The sequence below is a fragment of the Procambarus clarkii genome, chromosome 74, assembly GCF_040958095.1.
Source record: "Procambarus clarkii isolate CNS0578487 chromosome 74, FALCON_Pclarkii_2.0, whole genome shotgun sequence".
Lineage (NCBI taxonomy): Eukaryota > Metazoa > Arthropoda > Malacostraca > Decapoda > Cambaridae > Procambarus > Procambarus clarkii.
The window spans coordinates 13,695,132-13,709,580 of NC_091223.1; the positions used below are offsets into that span (position 1 = coordinate 13,695,132).

Consider the following 14,449-nt stretch of genomic DNA (forward strand, 5'->3'; position numbering starts at 1 on the left):
TCGAACTGTTGGGCCAAGTTTTTCCTTTTATCTCTAGTGCTTCAGCTCCTGGGCCAACCTGGTGGCTGAGAGCCTTAAGTTGTTTTACGTGATTGATGAGATGATGGTTCCTTGCTGATGAGGCCGTGAAGAACAAATTATCCTCACGGGAGGAGGGATGGGTAGGGATGGAGGGGTAGGGATGGGAGGGGGGTAGGGAAGGGAGGGAGAGGGAGGGGGGGAGCTAAGAACACCTGCCAGCTTCAAAACAGGTTGTGCAAACACCCAAGCAATTGTACCACCAGGGACGTCACGCCGCGTACGAAACACCGCTCCGGGTATCGACATCTTCCCCTCACTATATATATTCCCTGGCACCTGTCCCGCTCCAGACGCCCATCTCTTAAAAACTGCATCAAGTTCTCTTAAGTTTCTCAACGGTTGTAAGACAACGATGGTACTGAGGAGGAAGACAAACGCTTATCGGCTCCAGGTTCGTGCATTTAACGAGGTAATTAGAGGTTGGGGAGAGGTCAAAGGTGAGTCTCCAGGTGGCAGTCGACCCTCAGCTAACTGCTTCCAGCTAACAGCAGCCTCCAGCCTCCCTCTCACTCCTCAAATCTTACGCCAATGTCAAGATTCTATACAGACGAGGAGGCACAATAACGTGGCTGAAATATGTTGACCAGACCACACACTAGAAGGTGAAGGGACGACGACGTTTCGGTCCGTCCTGGACCATTCTCACAATCGACTGGAGAATGGTTAAGATTCTAAATATTGTAGCTACTCCGTGGAGGTGGGGGTTCTTGGCGGGGGAGCCTGGGTAGGGGGTTGATTAGGGAACAGTAGAGGATGTCAGGCCAGTGTGTGTGTGTGGGGGGGGGGATACATCACCTCTATACACGACATCACTGAATGAATCTGCTAACCTGAACAAAGACGTCACTGGCCAACATCTTGAGGTTATCTTGAGATGCTTTCGGGGCTTTAGTGCCCCCGGGGCCCGGTCCTCGACCAGGCCTCCACCCCCAGGAAGCAGCCCGTGACAGCTGACTAACTCCCAGGTACCTATTTTACTGCTAGGTAACAGGGGCGTTCAGGGTGAAAGAAACTTGCCCATTTGTTTCTGCCTCGTGCGGGAATCGAACCCGCGCCACAGAATTACGAGTCCTGCGCGCTATCCACCAGGCTACGAGGCCCGGCTACAAGGCGGCCACATAACAAGTGAAATAATATGTTTTGAAAGGGCAAACATAGTTATGACAGGAGGCGAGCTGTCCGCCTTGCTGACACGGCGTGTCCTGGGAAGGAATGGAGGTAAGGAAGGGGTGGGAGGGTCCGAGGACAGGAAGGGAAGGGAAAGGAAGGGTATATAGAGATAAAGAATAGATCGTCTTTGTCTTCACCCACTAACAAGACCTTGAAATGTGAAGGACCTCACAGCGGGTAGTCTCCTGTCTCGTCTTAATTACCATCATAATTATGGAAATAATGATGGTAATTAGGGTAGTTAAAAGTAATAGTGGGCATTATACCCCATATTTGTGTCTGCTGACATTTGAAACCCTCCCCAAAAGAGTCCACGAGGCCAATTAGACCTAACTACCCAGAACTGGCCTGGTGACCTGGCCTATTACAATATTTGTGAGAGGTCATTATTTGTCGCATCGATGGGTATAATATACAAGAGTGACGTTGATTCGACGTTAAACCTCCGTTATCAACGAAAATTCAACGCTCAATAATGAGGAATCATTCATCATTGATGAATGATTGTGCTGAATGATGAATTGATGATGAATCAATGTTAACTGGGCGTTGGTCTTGGGTAATGTGACCACTGGTTTGGACACACACACAAGAGTTGAACAGTCGCCTGGTTTGACAATTGGCCCGCTCTGATTGGTCGAGTGAGAAATGGCTGTCGGAGTCACGGGCCAATCACAGTCACCCTTGCCGCACGCTGATTGGTAGTGGGAGGAGTGGAGGTACGGGCCAATCACAGTCAGTGGAGGAATTGCCGGGACTTGTCGCCGAGTGGTCGAGGGTTCGACTCCCCAGTGGCGGATATATGGGTTCAGAGTATGTGCAGGGGGGGCTCCCTCCACCCCTTCTCTCTCTCTCTCTCTCTCTCTCTCTCTCTCTCTCTCTCTCTCTCTCTCTCTCTCTCTCTCTCTCTCTCTCTCTCTCTCTCTCTCTCTCGTCAACAACACCTAGGTTTGGCCTCTTCCGGGCCAGAACACCCCTCCCTCTGGCCAAAATACCCCTCCCCTCTGGTCAGAACACCCCCTCCCTCTGGTCAGAACACCCCCTCCCTCTGGTCAGAACACCCCCTCCCTCTGGTCAGAACACCCCCCTCCCTCTGGTCAGAACACCCCCTCACTCTGGTCAGAACACCCCCCTCCCTCTGGTCAGAACACCCCCTCACTCTGGTCAGAACACCCCTCCCTCTGGCCAAAATACCCCTCCCCTCTGGTCAGAACACCCCCTCCCTCTGGTCAGAACACCCCCTCCCTCTGGTCAGAACACCCCCCTCCCTCTGGTCAGAACACCCCCCTCCCTCTGGTCAGAACACCCCCTCCCTCTGGTCAGAACACCCCCTCCCTCTGGTCAGAACACCCCCCTCCCTCTGGTCAGAACACCCCTCCCCCTGGTCAGAACACCCCCTCCCCCTGGTCAGAACACCCCCTCCCTCTGGTCAGAACACCCCTCCCCCTGGTCAGAACACCCCCTCCCTCTGGTCAGAACACCCCTCCCTCTGGTCAGAACACCCCTCCCTCTGGTCAGAACACCCCCTCCCTCTGGTCAGAACACCCCTCCCTCTGGTCAGAACACCCCCTCCCTCTGGTCAGAACACCCCTCCCTCTGGTCAGAACACCCCTCCCTCTGGTCAGAACACCCCTCCCCCTGGTCAGAACACCCCCTCCCTCTGGTCAGAACACCCCCTCCCTCTGGTCAGAACACCCCTCCCTCTGGTCAGAACACCCCTCCCTCTGGTCAGAACACCCCTCCCCCTGGTCAGAACACCCCTCCCTCTGGTCAGAACACCCCTTCCCTCTGGTCAGAACACCCCCTCCCCCTGGTCAGAACACCCCTCCCCCTGGTCAGAACACCCCTTCCCTCTGGTCAGAACACCTCTTCCCTCTGGTCAGAACACCCCTCCCTCTGGTCAGAACACCCCTCCCCCTGGTCAGAACACCCCTTCCCTCTGGTCAGAACACCCCTCCCCCTGGTCAGAACACCCCTTCCCTCTGGTCAGAACACCCCTTCCCTCTGGTCAGAACACCCCCTCCCCCTGGTCAGAACACCCCTTCCCTCTGGTCAGAACACCCCTTCCCTCTGGTCAGAACACCCCTCCCCCCTGGTCAGAACACCCCTTCCCTCTGGTCAGAACACCCCTCCCTCTGGTCAGAACACCCCTTCCCTCTGGTCAGAACACCCCTTCCCTCTGGTCAGAACACCCCCCTCCCTCTGGTCAGAACACCCCTCCCCCTGGTCAGAACACCCCCTCCCCCTGGTCAGAACACCCCTCCCTCTGGTCAGAACACCCCTCCCTCTGGTCAGAACACCCCTCCCCACTGGTCAGAACACCCCCTCCCTCTGGTCAGAACACCCCTTCCCTCTGGTCAGAACACCCCTCCCTGTAAGCTTGGAGAACCCCCTGCGTGACAGGAAGGTAAACTTGGACTAAACTTGTACATCGTCACAAGTTGGAACAGCTTGGCAAGTTTAATATCTTGTGTCAGAGGAGATAAGAGGCTTAGGGATTATTGAACAAGTTTCCCAGGAATTCGTCTGGACTGCTGGAAAATGTCTACCAGGAACTTTCTGGAAGTACTTTCTACCACTGGAAAGTAGTTTTCTTCTCTGCCACAACGCTGGAAGCCGCATTTCCAGCCCAATGTGACAAGCGCCCCCTCAGCTACCTTGAGGTTACCTTGAGGTGTTTCCGGGGCTTAGCGTCCCCGCGGCCCGGTCGTCGACCAGGCCTCCTGGTTGCTGGACTGGTCAACCAGGCTGTTGGACGCGGTTGCTCGCAGCCTGGCGTATGAGTCACAGCTTGATTGATCAGGTATCCTTTGGAGGTGCTTGTCAAGTCCTGTTGACAACCTGTTTCCCTACACCAATAGGATAATCCACCCTTCACTAGGATAACCCCCCGTACACCACTAAGATAACCCCCGTACACCACTAAGATAACCCCCCGTACACCACTAGGATAACCCCCCGTACACCACTAGGATAACCCCCCGTACACCACTAGGATAACCCCCCGTACACTAGGATAACCCCCGTACACCACTAGGATAACCCCCCGTACACCACTAAGATAACCCCCCGTACACCACTAGGATAACCCCCCGTACACCACTAAGATAACCCCCCGTACACCACTAGGATAACCCCCCGTACACCACTAAGATAACCCCCCGTACACCACTAGGATAACCCCCCGTACACCACTAAGATAACCCCCCTACACCCACTCTGGGGCCCTTTAACACCCCCCCCCCCCTGTCCCATTAATACCTTCTAGACCAGGGGCCAGATTCACGAAAGGACTTACGCAAGCACTTACGAACCTGTACATCTTTTCTCAATCTTTGGCGGCTTTGTTTACAATTATTAAACAGTTAATGAGCTCCGAAGCACCAGGAGGCTGTTTATAACAATAACAACAGTTGATTGGCAAGTTTTCATGCTTGTAAACTGTTTAATAAATGTAACCAAAGCCGTCAAAGATTGAGGAAAGATGTACACGTTCGTAAGTACTTGCGTAACTGCTTCGTGAATATGGCCCCAGGTTCGTAAGTACTTGAGTAACTGTTTCGTGAATCTGGCCCCTGTGTTCGTAAGTGCTCGAGTAACTGTTTCGTGAATCTGGCCCCAAGAAGCCACGACAACCAGACCAGACACTATTAAGATAATACCATTAGTTCTGTAATTACCACTGGAGGTACGCAGCAATCGACCCAACCGCTCTGTACCAAGCTCGTTCCACGGTCGTCAAGACTAGCTTGTTTGCCTGTAAGGTAGTTACATAGTCCCAGTGGCTTGGCACTTTCTCCTGATCGTAAATAGTCCCGATGGGTGGGTATCGTTTCCTCATGCCGTCCTTATATCCCAGTTCCTTGTCCCTCATATCCCAGTTCCTTGTCCGTCATATCCCAGTTCCTTGTCCCTCATATCCCAGTTCCTTGTCCCTCATATCCCAGTTCCTTGTCCCTCATATCCCAGTTCCTTCCTCCTCATATCCCAGTTCCTTGTCCCTCATATCCCAGTTCCTTGCTCCTCATATCCCAGTTCCTTGTCCCTCATATCCCAGTTCCTTGTCCCTCATATCCCAGTTCCTTGTCCCTCATATCCCAGTTCCTTGTCCCTCATATCCCAGTTCCTTGTCCCTCATATCCCAGTTCCTTGCTCCTCATATCCCAGTTCCTTGTCCGTCATATCCCAGTTCCTTGTCCCTCATATCCCAGTTCCTTGTCCCTCATATCCCAGTTCCTTGTGCCTCATATCCCAGTTCCTTGTGCCTCATATCCCAGTTCCTTGTCCCTCATATCCCAGTTCCTTGTTCCTCATATCCCAGTTCCTTGTCCCTCATATCCCAGTTCCTTGTCCGTCATATCCCAGTTCCTTGTCCCTCATATCCCAGTTCCTTGTCCCTCATATCCCAGTTCCTTGTGCCTCATATCCCAGTTCCTTGTGCCTCATATCCCAGTTCCTTGCCCCTCATATCCCAGTTCCTTGTTCCTCATATCCCAGTTCCTTGTCCCTCATATCCCAGTTCCTTGTCCCTCATATCGCTTTCATATTCTTCGTAACGTCTTCAGGTTCATCAGCCTCTGATGGGTGTGTTAATTCAAGGTTAATACAAGGTTCTGAATGATTCCTTACACTTCCTTACACAAGTTGAGCACCAGTGAGTCTGGCCAGTCATTGGAGCGGTGTGAAAGTGAGGCGCTCTCTCTCTCTCGCTCTCTCTCTCTCTCTCTCTCTCTCTCTCTCTCTCTCTCTCTCTCTCTCTCTCTCTCTCTCTCTCTCTCTCTCTCTCTCTCTCTCTCTCTCTCTGCTAGAGGGTCTCCTCGCTAATCGTTAAGTCATTTGTGCTCTCTAATTGTGCTTGTTCAGTACGTGACTGTAATTACTCTCTTTATTTCTTTCACACACACACACACACACACACACACACACACACACACACACACACACACACACACACACACACACAGAGAGGGGCCTCGTAGCCTGGTGGATAACGCGCAGGATTCGTAATTCTGTGGCGCGGGTTCGATTCCCGCACGAGGCAGAAACAAATGGGCAAAGTTTCTTTCACCCTGAATGCCCCTGTTACCTAGCAGTAAATAGGTACCTGGGAGTTAGTCAGCTGTCACGGGCTGCTTCCTGGGGTGTGTGTGGTGTGGGAAAAAAAAAAAAAAAAGTAGTTAGTAAACAGTTGATTGACAGTTGAGAGGCGGGCCGAAAGAGCAAAGCTCAACCCCCGCAAAAACACAACTAGTAAACACACACACACACACAGGCGGGATCAAAGAGCCAAAGCTCAACCCCCGCAAACACAAATAGGCCAGTACACACACACACACACACACACACACACACACACACACACACACACACACACACACACACGCACGCACGCACGCACGCACGCACGCGCCCGACCTTAATCGATTTGGTAACGTTTAATGTGATGTAATATCAAAACGGGTTAAGTAGATTTTGGGGTGGGAGAGAGAGGGGGAGGGATGGGACGGGTGTGGGAGAGAAGGAGAGAGAAGTGTGAGGGGCCCACATAATTACCTTATGGTCTCAAGAGTCGTGAACAATACAATCCCCCCCCCCTCCAAAAAAAAAGCATACGTTGTCATTTGTTTAGACAACAGCATCAAATGCTTTCTGACAGTCTACGAAAATGCAGTCTACCTTCCCTTCCGCCTCCTGTCGTATCATGGTAACCTCTGTAATTGAACTCCTGTCAAGTTACTCAGGTATGACCTTCCTCCTACACAGCCTGACTGTTGCATCCAGCACTTTGCCTGGAATCGTATGCTAGTGACAATGATGTATCGCTTACGGATTCCTGTCGGTGCCTTCTTATTGAGTATTACAACTACGTTGATTTTTTTTCTAAATTGTTGTTTTTTTTCGGTCTTGAGTGTTTTTATTGATAATTGTAATTAGCGGGTCAGAGTAGCCATGTAGTCAAGTCTCTGTTGATCAGGGTATTGACACTGTCTGGCCCCTGGAAGGACTTACCTTGAGGTTACCTTGAGGTGCTTCCGGGGCTTAGTGTCCCCGCGGCCCGGTCGTCGACCAGGCCTCCTGGTTGCTGGACTGATCAACCAGGCTGTTAGACGCGGCTGCTCGCAGCCTGACGTATGAGTCACAGCCTGGTTGATCTGGTATCCTTTGGAGGTGCTTATCCAGTTCTCTCTTGAACACTGTGAGGGGTCGGCCAGTTATGCCCCTTATGTGGGGCATAACGACTTGGAGAGTTTTTTTTTCCTTTTTTCCTACCACAAACGTGGCCAGACATTTGGGGAGTAGGAGAGCTCTCGGAACCAACTTCAGGTTGATTTCTGCTAGCGTTACCTGATCAACCTGGTTGTGATTGATTGATTGCCTCACAGACGAGGTTATCACCAAGGAAGGTTGGCCACAGGCCAGGCTTTGGGAGTAGAAGAACTCTCGGAATCGTCAACGGGCCTGCGGGCCGCTCCAAGCAACAGCCTGGTGGACCAAACTCTCACAAGTCAAGCCTGGCCTCGGGGATTAGAAGAACTCCCAGAACCCCATCAACCAGAGCCTGTGCCCGTTCTCTCAATGAGTTCCTCATACTTCTCGTTACCTTTCGTTGCGTTGTGAAGCTTATGGTGTGAAAGTTTCCTCTTCTAACCTTACCGAGTAAGCCGGAGGACTCAAACAGAAAACGGGACAGTACGTCACTTTCGTGACGATTTCATTTAAAATTACGTCCATTTTTGGCCATACCGCGCATATTCGAGCGAAAAGCGACGTTCTTTTTAAGAGGACGGGTTGAAACGACTGCCGGTTTCTGCCTTGTTTGAACATGGGTTTGGCCAGGTGCGGCACTTGTCAGCTACGTCGTGCTAAAGTGTTATCCATCCTGGGCTGTGTGAGGACGGTCTTGGGTCCCTTCCTGACTCCTGTGTGTTGACGCTGGTATATGATTTTGTGTCTCTACACTGGTTGGTAAGCCATGGCTTTGTCCTGCACTTTCTGCTGAACCACTGGCTCTTCCTGCTCTGTCTGCTGAACCACCGACTCTTCCTGCTCTGTCTGCTGAACCACGGACTCTTCCTGCTCTGTCTGCTGAACCACTGGCTCTTCCTACACTGTCTGCTGAACCACCGACTCTTCCTGCTCTGTCTGCTGAACCACGGACTCTTCCTGCTCTGTCTGCTGAACCACGGACTCTTCCTGCTCTGTCTGCTGAACCACTGGCTCTTCCTACACTGTCTGCTGAACCACCGACTCTTCCTGCTCTGTCTGCTGAACCACGGACTCTTTCTGCACTCTCTGCTGAACCACGGACTGTGTGTACTCACCTAGTTGTGTTTGCGGGGGTTGAGCTCTGGCTCTTTGGTCCCGCCTCTCAACCGTCAATCAACAGGTGTACAGATTCCTGAGCCTATCGGGCTCTATCATATCTACACTTGAAACTGTGTATGGAGTCAGCCTCCACCACATCACTTCCTAATGCATTCCATTTGTCAACCACTCTGACACTAAAAAAGTTCTTTCTAATATCTCTGTGGCTCATTTGGGCACTCAGTTTCCACCTGTGTCCCCTTGTGCGTGTTCCCCTTGTGTTAAATAGACTGTCTTTATCTACCCTATCAATCCCCTTCAGAATCTTGAATGTGGTGATCATGTCCCCCCTAACTCTTCTGTCTTCCAGCGAAGTGAGGTTTAATTCCCGTAGTCTCTCCTCGTAGCTCATACCTCTCAGCTCGGGTATTAGTCTGGTGGCAAACCTTTGAACCTTTTCCAGTTTAGTCTTATCCTTGACTAGATATGGACTCCATGCTGGGGCTGCATACTCCAGGAGTGGCCTGACATATGTGGTATACAAAGTTCTGAATGATTCTTTACACAAGTTTGTGAATGCCGTTCGTATGTTGGCCAGCCTGGCATATGCCGCTGATGTTATCCGCTTGATATGTGCTGCAGGAGACAGGTCTGGCGTGATATCAACCCCCAAGTCTTTTTCCTTCTCTGACTCCTGAAGAATTTCCTCTCCCAGATGATACCTTGTATCTGGCCTCCTGCTCCCTACACCTATCTTCATTACATTACATTTGGTTGGGTTAAACTCTAACAACCATTTGTTCGACCATTCCTTCAGCTTGTCTAGGTCTTCTTGAAGCCTCAAACAGTCCTCTTCTGTTTTAATCCTTCTCATAATTTTAGCATCGTCCGCAAACATTGAGAGAAATGAATCGATACCCTCCGGGAGATCATTTACATATATCAGAAACAAGATAGGACCGAGTACAGAGCCCTGTGGGACTCCACTGGTGACTTCACGCTTCACGTGTGTGTGTACTCACCTAATTGTACTCACCTAATTGTGCTTGCGGGGGTTGAGCTCTGGCTCTTTGGTCCCGCCTCTCAACCGTCAATCAACTGGTGTACAGATTCCTGAGCCTATTGGGCTCTATCATATCTACATTTGAAACTGTGTATGGAGTCAGCCTCCACCACCTCACTTCCTAATGCATTCCATGCATTTGTGCATTTGTGTGTGTGTGTGTGTGTGTGTGTGTGTGTGTGTGTGTGTGTGTGTGTGTGTGTGTGTGTGTGTGTGTGTGTGTGTGTGTGTGTGTGTGTGTGTGGAGACCGTAGCTCAGTGGTCGCCGGGACTCGCTGGCGACTCGTATTCTATTCTCTGGATGTCCGACCCACTTTAGGGTGAACAATGGGTCCTGGTGGGTGCTGTCCTCTTCTGTCTCTCTCTCTCTCCCTGGCTTGGTGATGTGTTGTGTCTCCTGTTTACACAACTTTGCTCTGCACGCTCTTGTGTGTGTGTGTGTGTGTGTGTGTGTGTGTGTGTGTGTGTGTGTGTGTGTGTGTGTGTGTGTGTGTGTGTGTGTGTGTGTGTGTGTGTGTGTACACCTGTTTGTGTTTGCGGGGGTTGAGTTCTTGCTCTTTGGTCCCGCCTCTCAACTGTCAATCAACTGGTGTACAGGTTCCTGAGCCTACTGGGCTCTTATCATATCTACACTTGAAACTGTGTATGGAGTCAGCCTCCTCTACATCACTGCCTAATGCATTCCATTTGTCAACTAAATGTTTGTGTGTGTGTGTGTGTGTGTGTGTGTGTGTGTGTGTGTGTGTGTGTGTGTGTGTGTGTGTGTGTGTGTGTGTGTGTGTGTTTTCACCAGTTTGTGCCTGCAGGATCGAGCTTTAGTCCTTGAACCCCAGCTTTACCCGTTCCATGTTGTCGTAACTGATCTTTTTATCATGTCAGCGAAGTTCCCAACTAGAACTTACTCATTTAATTCATCCCATTCCTCTATTGCCCCTATGCTAAAATGCAGCCCATTCTACTCTTTTGACAGTACTTGCAGTAACGACCAGGACCATAGTACATATACCGACTTATAACGCAATTAGAAAGTAGAAATCAGTACTATTGAATTTGGACAAACCGGAAAAGATTTTTTGTATTTATGTTCCAAAGACAAACTAACCTAACCTTCCCTAACCTAACCTAACCTTCCCTAACCTAACCTAACCTTCCCTAACCTAACCTAACCTAACCTTCCCTAACCTAACCTAACCTAACCTAACCTTCCCTAACCTTCCCTAACCTAACCTTCCCGAACCTAACCTAACCTAACCTTCCCTAACCTAACCTAACCTAACCTAACCTTCCCTAACCTTCCCTAACCTAACCTTCCCGAACCTAACCTAACCTAACCTTCCCTAACCTAACCTAACCTAACCTTCCCTAACCTAACCTAACCTAACCTAACCTTCCCTAACCTTCCCTAACCTAACCTTCCCGAACCTAACCTAACCTTCCATAACCTAACCTAACCTAACCTAACCTAACCTAACCTTCCTAGGCCTACTGCACGTTATCTGAGGCCTAATGTAGTAAATATGTATGCTATACTACACCTAGGAATATGTAAGTTTGTTTGGTAATGTAAGAAAGGTTACTTGCATCAGTTCCTGGAGGCCCAGTGCCACTATCACCCACCTGACCAGTGTCACTATCATCCACCTGACCAGTGCCACTATCATCCACCTGACCAGTGCCACTATCATCCACCTGACCAGTGCCACTACCACCCACCTGGCCAGTGTCACTATCATCCACCTGACCAGTGTCACTATCATCCACCTGACCAGTGTCACTATCATCCACCTGACCAGTGTCACTATCATCCACCTGACCAGTGTCACTATCATCCACCTGACCAGTGTCACTATCATCCACCTGACCAGTGTCACTATCATCCACCTGACCAGTGTCACTATCATCCACCTGACCAGTGTCACTATCATCCACCTGACCAGTGTCACTATCATCCACCTGACCAGTGTCACTATCACCCACCTGACCAGTGTCACTATCACCCACCTGACCAGTGTCACTATCATCCACCTGACCAGTGTCACTATCATCCACCTGACCAGTGTCACTATCACCCACCTGACCAGTGTCACTATCACCCACCTGACCAGTGTCACTATCACCCACCTGACCAGTGTCACTATCATCCACCTGACCAGTGTCACTATCACTGACCACTGACCAGTGTCACTGTAAGGGAGCCGGTCGGCCGAGCGGACAGCACGCTGGCTTTGTGATCCTGTGGTCCTGGGTTCGATCCCAGGCGCCGGCGAGAAACAATGGGCAGAGTTTCTTTCACCCTATGCCCCTGTTACCTAGCAGTAAAATAGGTACCTGGGTGTTAGTCAGCTGTCACGGGCTGCTTCCTGGGGGTGGAGGCCTGGTCGAGGACCGGGCCGCGGGGACACTAAAGCCCCGAAATCATCTCAAGATAACCTCAAGATAACCTAGATCACCCACCTGACCAGTGCCACTATCACCCACCTGACCAGTGTCACTATCACCCACCTGACCAGTGCCACTACCACCCACCTGACCAGTGCCACTACCATCCACCTGACCAGTGCCACTACCACCCACCTGACCAGTGCCACTACCACCCACCTGACCAGTGCCACTACCATGAGTGCCTGAACGAACACGCTCTGTCATACACGTCCCTTATACAGATAGTCGTTTCTTGTGATCATTTAGGATGCGACTAAGAGAAAGAGAGAAAGGGAGGGAAGAAGAGAGAAGAGAAGGAGGAGGAGGAGAGGAAGGAAGACTAGAGGAATGAGGTTCCAGATTGGATAACCAGGACCTGACGTCGCAGCTTCCTTCAGGAAATGACTCTCTCCGCTCCACAGGATGAGGAAGGTTCCCTTCGAGGGGTCGGAAGATGCTGCTGTTGCTGCTGCTGGTGGTGGTGGTGGTGGTGGTGGTGGTGGTGGTGGTGCTGTTCCTGGTGGTGGTGGTGGTGGTGGTGCTGTTACTGGTGGTGCTGTTGCTGGTGGTGGTTGTGGTGGTGGTGCTGCTGCTGCTGCTGCTGCTGGAGTACATATTATTGCTGAAGAGAGAGAGGTGTTGGGGAGGGTGATCGGATGAAGTGTGTGGTGACGGTGTGGATGTAACCAGAGAGTGTGGATGGTTGATAGATTGTAAAGGATGCTGGTTGATTACTGATGGATGAATAGTGGAATAGTACTCTATTCAGTCGATGAGTCACAATAACGTGGCTGAAGTATGTTGACCAATCCACACACTAGACGGTGAAGGGACGACGACGTTTCGGTCCGTCCTGGACCAATCGACTTGAGAATGGTCCAGGACGGACCGAAACGTCGTCGTCCCTTCACTTTCTAGTGTGTGATCTGGTCAGAATAGTACTGTACTCTCATTCTTCTCAAGCGTGTTCGAAGTAGCAAGACATTGGGAAAGACGAAGCTCTTAGACACCAAGACTTGGGGCCAGATTCACGAAAGCACTTACGCGAGCACTTGCGAACCTGGGGCCAGATTCACGAAGCAGTTACGCAAGTACTTACGAACCTGGGGCCAGATTCACGAAGCAGTTACGCAAGTACTTACGAACCTGGGGCCAGATTCACGAAGCAGTTACGCACGCACTTACGAACGTGTACATCTTTCCTCAATCTTTGACGGCTTTGGTTACATTTATTAAACAGTTTACAAGCATGAAAACTTGCCAATCAACTGTTGTTATTGTTATAAACAGCCTCCTGGTGCTTCGGAGCTCATTAATTTTTTAATAATTGGGAACAAAGCCGCCAAAGATTGAGAAAAGATGTACAGGTTCGTAAGTTCTTGAGTAACTGCTTCGTGAATCTGGCCCTTGAACTCGAGACACAGTCGTTCAAGACACAACCTATCCAGACCTACATATGGACCTACTTATATGATGCATAGAAAGCGTCAATATTGCGCTGCTTTAATTTTTACTTACACGTCGCATTTGTAACGGATTGGTGGATTACGCAGAAACATATTGGGAGCCGGTCGGCCGATTGGACAGCACGCTGGACTTGTGATCCTGTGGTCCTGGGTTCGATCCCGGGCGCTGGCAAGAAACAATGGGCAGAGTTTTTTTCACCCTATGCCCCTGTTACCTAGCAGTAAAATAGGTACCAGGGTGTTAGTCTGCTGTCACGGGCTGCTTCCTGGGGGTGGAGGCCTGGTCGAGGACCGGGCCGCGGGGACACTAAAGCCCCGAAATCATCTCAAGATAACCTCAAGAAGATAGGGTACTAAGTCCATTCATAGACCAAGGAAGTGGATACGCTCTCGACTCATAATCGGGAACCCCGGGTTCGACCCCCGGGTGTGACAGAAATGGTTGAGCACGTTTCCTTTTCGTCTGATGCCTCTGTTCACCTAGCAGTAAATAGGTACCCGGGAGTTAGGCAACTGGGGTTGCATCCTGGGGAGGGTCCAACAGCCTAATTGAACAGTCCAGCAACCAGGAGGCCTGGTCGGGGACCGGGCCGCGGGGACCTTGAGCCCCGAAATCATGGTAAGTTAAACACTCCAAGAAATTCCGTTTATTTTAACCCAAGAGATAATCATCAGGAGAAACGCCCCAGACAGGCAAGTTGGACAACTGTAGGGGCCAAACAAGCTTGTTTGCTTGTTTGTTCGGCCAAACAAGCTTGTTTGCCCGAACCAGAAGCGATGGAACCCAAGCCAGCCTACTTAACCGAACGATTCTGAACATCAGTACGTGAGAAAATGTCAATATTTATGTGCCTTTAATTTCACTAAAGCGTCGTCATTTATACGATATGGTCGACTGCGTGGAAATTGCTGGGAATTGAGCGTTATCTTGAGTTATCTTGAG

General features: G+C 50.7%; 1 protein-coding gene across 1 annotated transcript; it reads right to left on the bottom strand.

Annotated features, from left to right (window-relative positions):
• Nucleotides 1–11,143: 11,143 nt before the first annotated feature.
• Nucleotides 11,144–12,265, bottom strand: LOC138356833 (clumping factor A-like). The gene is made up of 2 exons (XM_069313168.1): nucleotides 12,098–12,265; nucleotides 11,144–11,764 (listed from the first exon to the last, which is right to left on the bottom strand). The coding sequence occupies exons 1-2, from the start codon at nucleotides 12,263–12,265 to the stop codon at nucleotides 11,144–11,146; spliced, it is 789 nt and encodes a 262-aa protein (XP_069169269.1).
• Between the last annotated feature and the right edge of the window lie 2,184 nt (nucleotides 12,266–14,449).